Source organism: Eimeria tenella, genomic scaffold (assembly GCF_000499545.2).
Source record: "Eimeria tenella Houghton genomic scaffold, Eth_scaff4466, whole genome shotgun sequence".
In the NCBI taxonomy this organism is placed as follows: Eukaryota; Apicomplexa; class Conoidasida; order Eucoccidiorida; family Eimeriidae; genus Eimeria; species Eimeria tenella.
The window spans coordinates 1-1,757 of NW_013545392.1; the positions used below are offsets into that span (position 1 = coordinate 1).

At 51.7% G+C, this 1,757-nt stretch overlaps 1 protein-coding gene across 1 annotated transcript; it reads right to left on the reverse strand.

Annotated features, from left to right (window-relative positions):
* Positions 1–321: 321 nt before the first annotated feature.
* Positions 322–1,382, reverse strand: ETH_00040580 (replication factor c subunit, putative; the record flags this gene model as incomplete). Its single annotated transcript, XM_013380122.1, has 3 exons — positions 322–432; positions 612–749; positions 1,135–1,382. Coding segments are annotated over 3 exons (497 nt in total), but the record flags the coding sequence as incomplete, so codon positions are not given.
* Positions 1,383–1,757: the final 375 nt, after the last annotated feature.

The window sequence follows — 1,757 nt, forward strand, 5'->3', positions numbered from 1 at the left end:
ACACCCCACAGCTGTACGTACACCCCACAGCTGTACGTACACCCCACAGCTGTACGTACAACTCACAGCTGTACGTACACCCCACAGCTGTGCTTACACCCACCCCACAGCTGCATGTACACCCCGCAGCTGTACATACACCCCACAGCTGTACATACACCCCACAGCTGTACATACACCCCAGAGCTGCATGTACACCCCGAAGGTGCACGACCACCCCAAATGTGCATCGGGCGGTCAAAGAAAGCAAGTGCGTTTAGCAGCAGACACAAAAAAGGGTTTAGGGTTTAGGGTTTAGGGTTTAGGGTTTAGGGTCTAGGGTTACTTGTGTGTCTTTAGCGGCAGAAGGAGTCCCTTTATTGGTTTGCTGCTGATGGCGCATTTCAGCAGCAAGCAGCTGCAGCTGGCCCACGCACTGGCGCATGTCCCCTCCTGAGCAGCAAACCCTAAACCCTAAACCCTAAACCCTAAACCCTAAACCCTCCGAGACCTCATAGTCAAGAACGTGGAAGCACGAGACCGTCTTCTGCCAAGCGCGTCCCACGCGTGGCGCGCCCGCGATCCCGAAACCCTAAACCCTAAACCCTAAACCCTAAACCCTTGCCTGAGACTTCGGCGATCTTCGCGAGGGTTTCTTCTGAAACCTCCAAACCCTCGGCCCGCGCTATCTGCTGCATGCGCTGCTTCAAAGCTGCTGCTGTTGGCCGCTCGAACCGCAGGTCTAAGCAGCGGGTCGCCAGCGTCCGCACCTGCAGCCCCAAACCCTAAACCCTAAACCCTAAACCCTAAACCCTAAACCCTAGACCCTCAGCTGTGAAGCGTGAAGGGCGCTTGAGTTCCAGGGCCCAGAGCTGGTCTGCTGCTGAGAGCGAAGCCCATCGGGCCTGCTCTGCCGCTGAAACCCTAAACCCTAAACCCTAAACCCTAAACTCTAAACCCTAAACCCTAAACCCTAAACAGCGAATTCTAAACCCTAGACTACGAGCTTAAGACGCAGATCGTTCGACGCTATCCGTGTGCAGCGTTGAGCGCGTCTGGGGCGGGGCGGCGCGCCCGAGGGTTTGGGGCTTAGGGCTTAGGGTTTAGGGTTTAGGGTTTAGGGTTTGCCTTGGAGCTCATTCTGTCGTTGCAGACGCAAATGATGGGAATGCGGCTGCTGTCCAGCAGCTTCAAAATGGCCTGAGAGCCTCCGCGGTCTCCGCCGCTGAGTCCATCCACTTCATCCAGCAGCAGACACGGCAGTTTGCCCTGCCCCGCTGCTGCTGCTGCTGCTGCTGCTGCTGCTGCTGCTGCTGGTGCTGCTGCGGGGGAGGCGGGCTTGCTGCTCTTCGCTAGTTGGAAGAAGTTCACAGTTACGCCGCCTGTCACCAGACTCTCCAGCTCTGCAGCAAAAGGAACAAAAGGGTTTAGGGTTTAGGGTTTGGGGTTTAGGGTTTGGGGTAACAGATGAAGGAACACGAAGAGACAAAAAAAAATAAAAGGGAGATTAAAAAGGAGACAAAAAGGGAACTAAAGGGGGGCAAAAAAGGAAAAAGAAGGAGACAAAAAGAAAAAGATAAAAGATAAAAGGGAAATTAGAAAAGATAAAAAAGATTTCAAAAGGATTGAAAAAGAAGACAAAAAGGAAGCAGCAAAGAGGCAGCAGCAAATACAAAAATGAAAAACTTTTGAAACTCAAAAAAAGAAAAAGAATTTGAAAAAAAAGAAGACAAATGGGATTCCAAAAAAAATACAAGACAAAAAAAGACTTCAAAAAT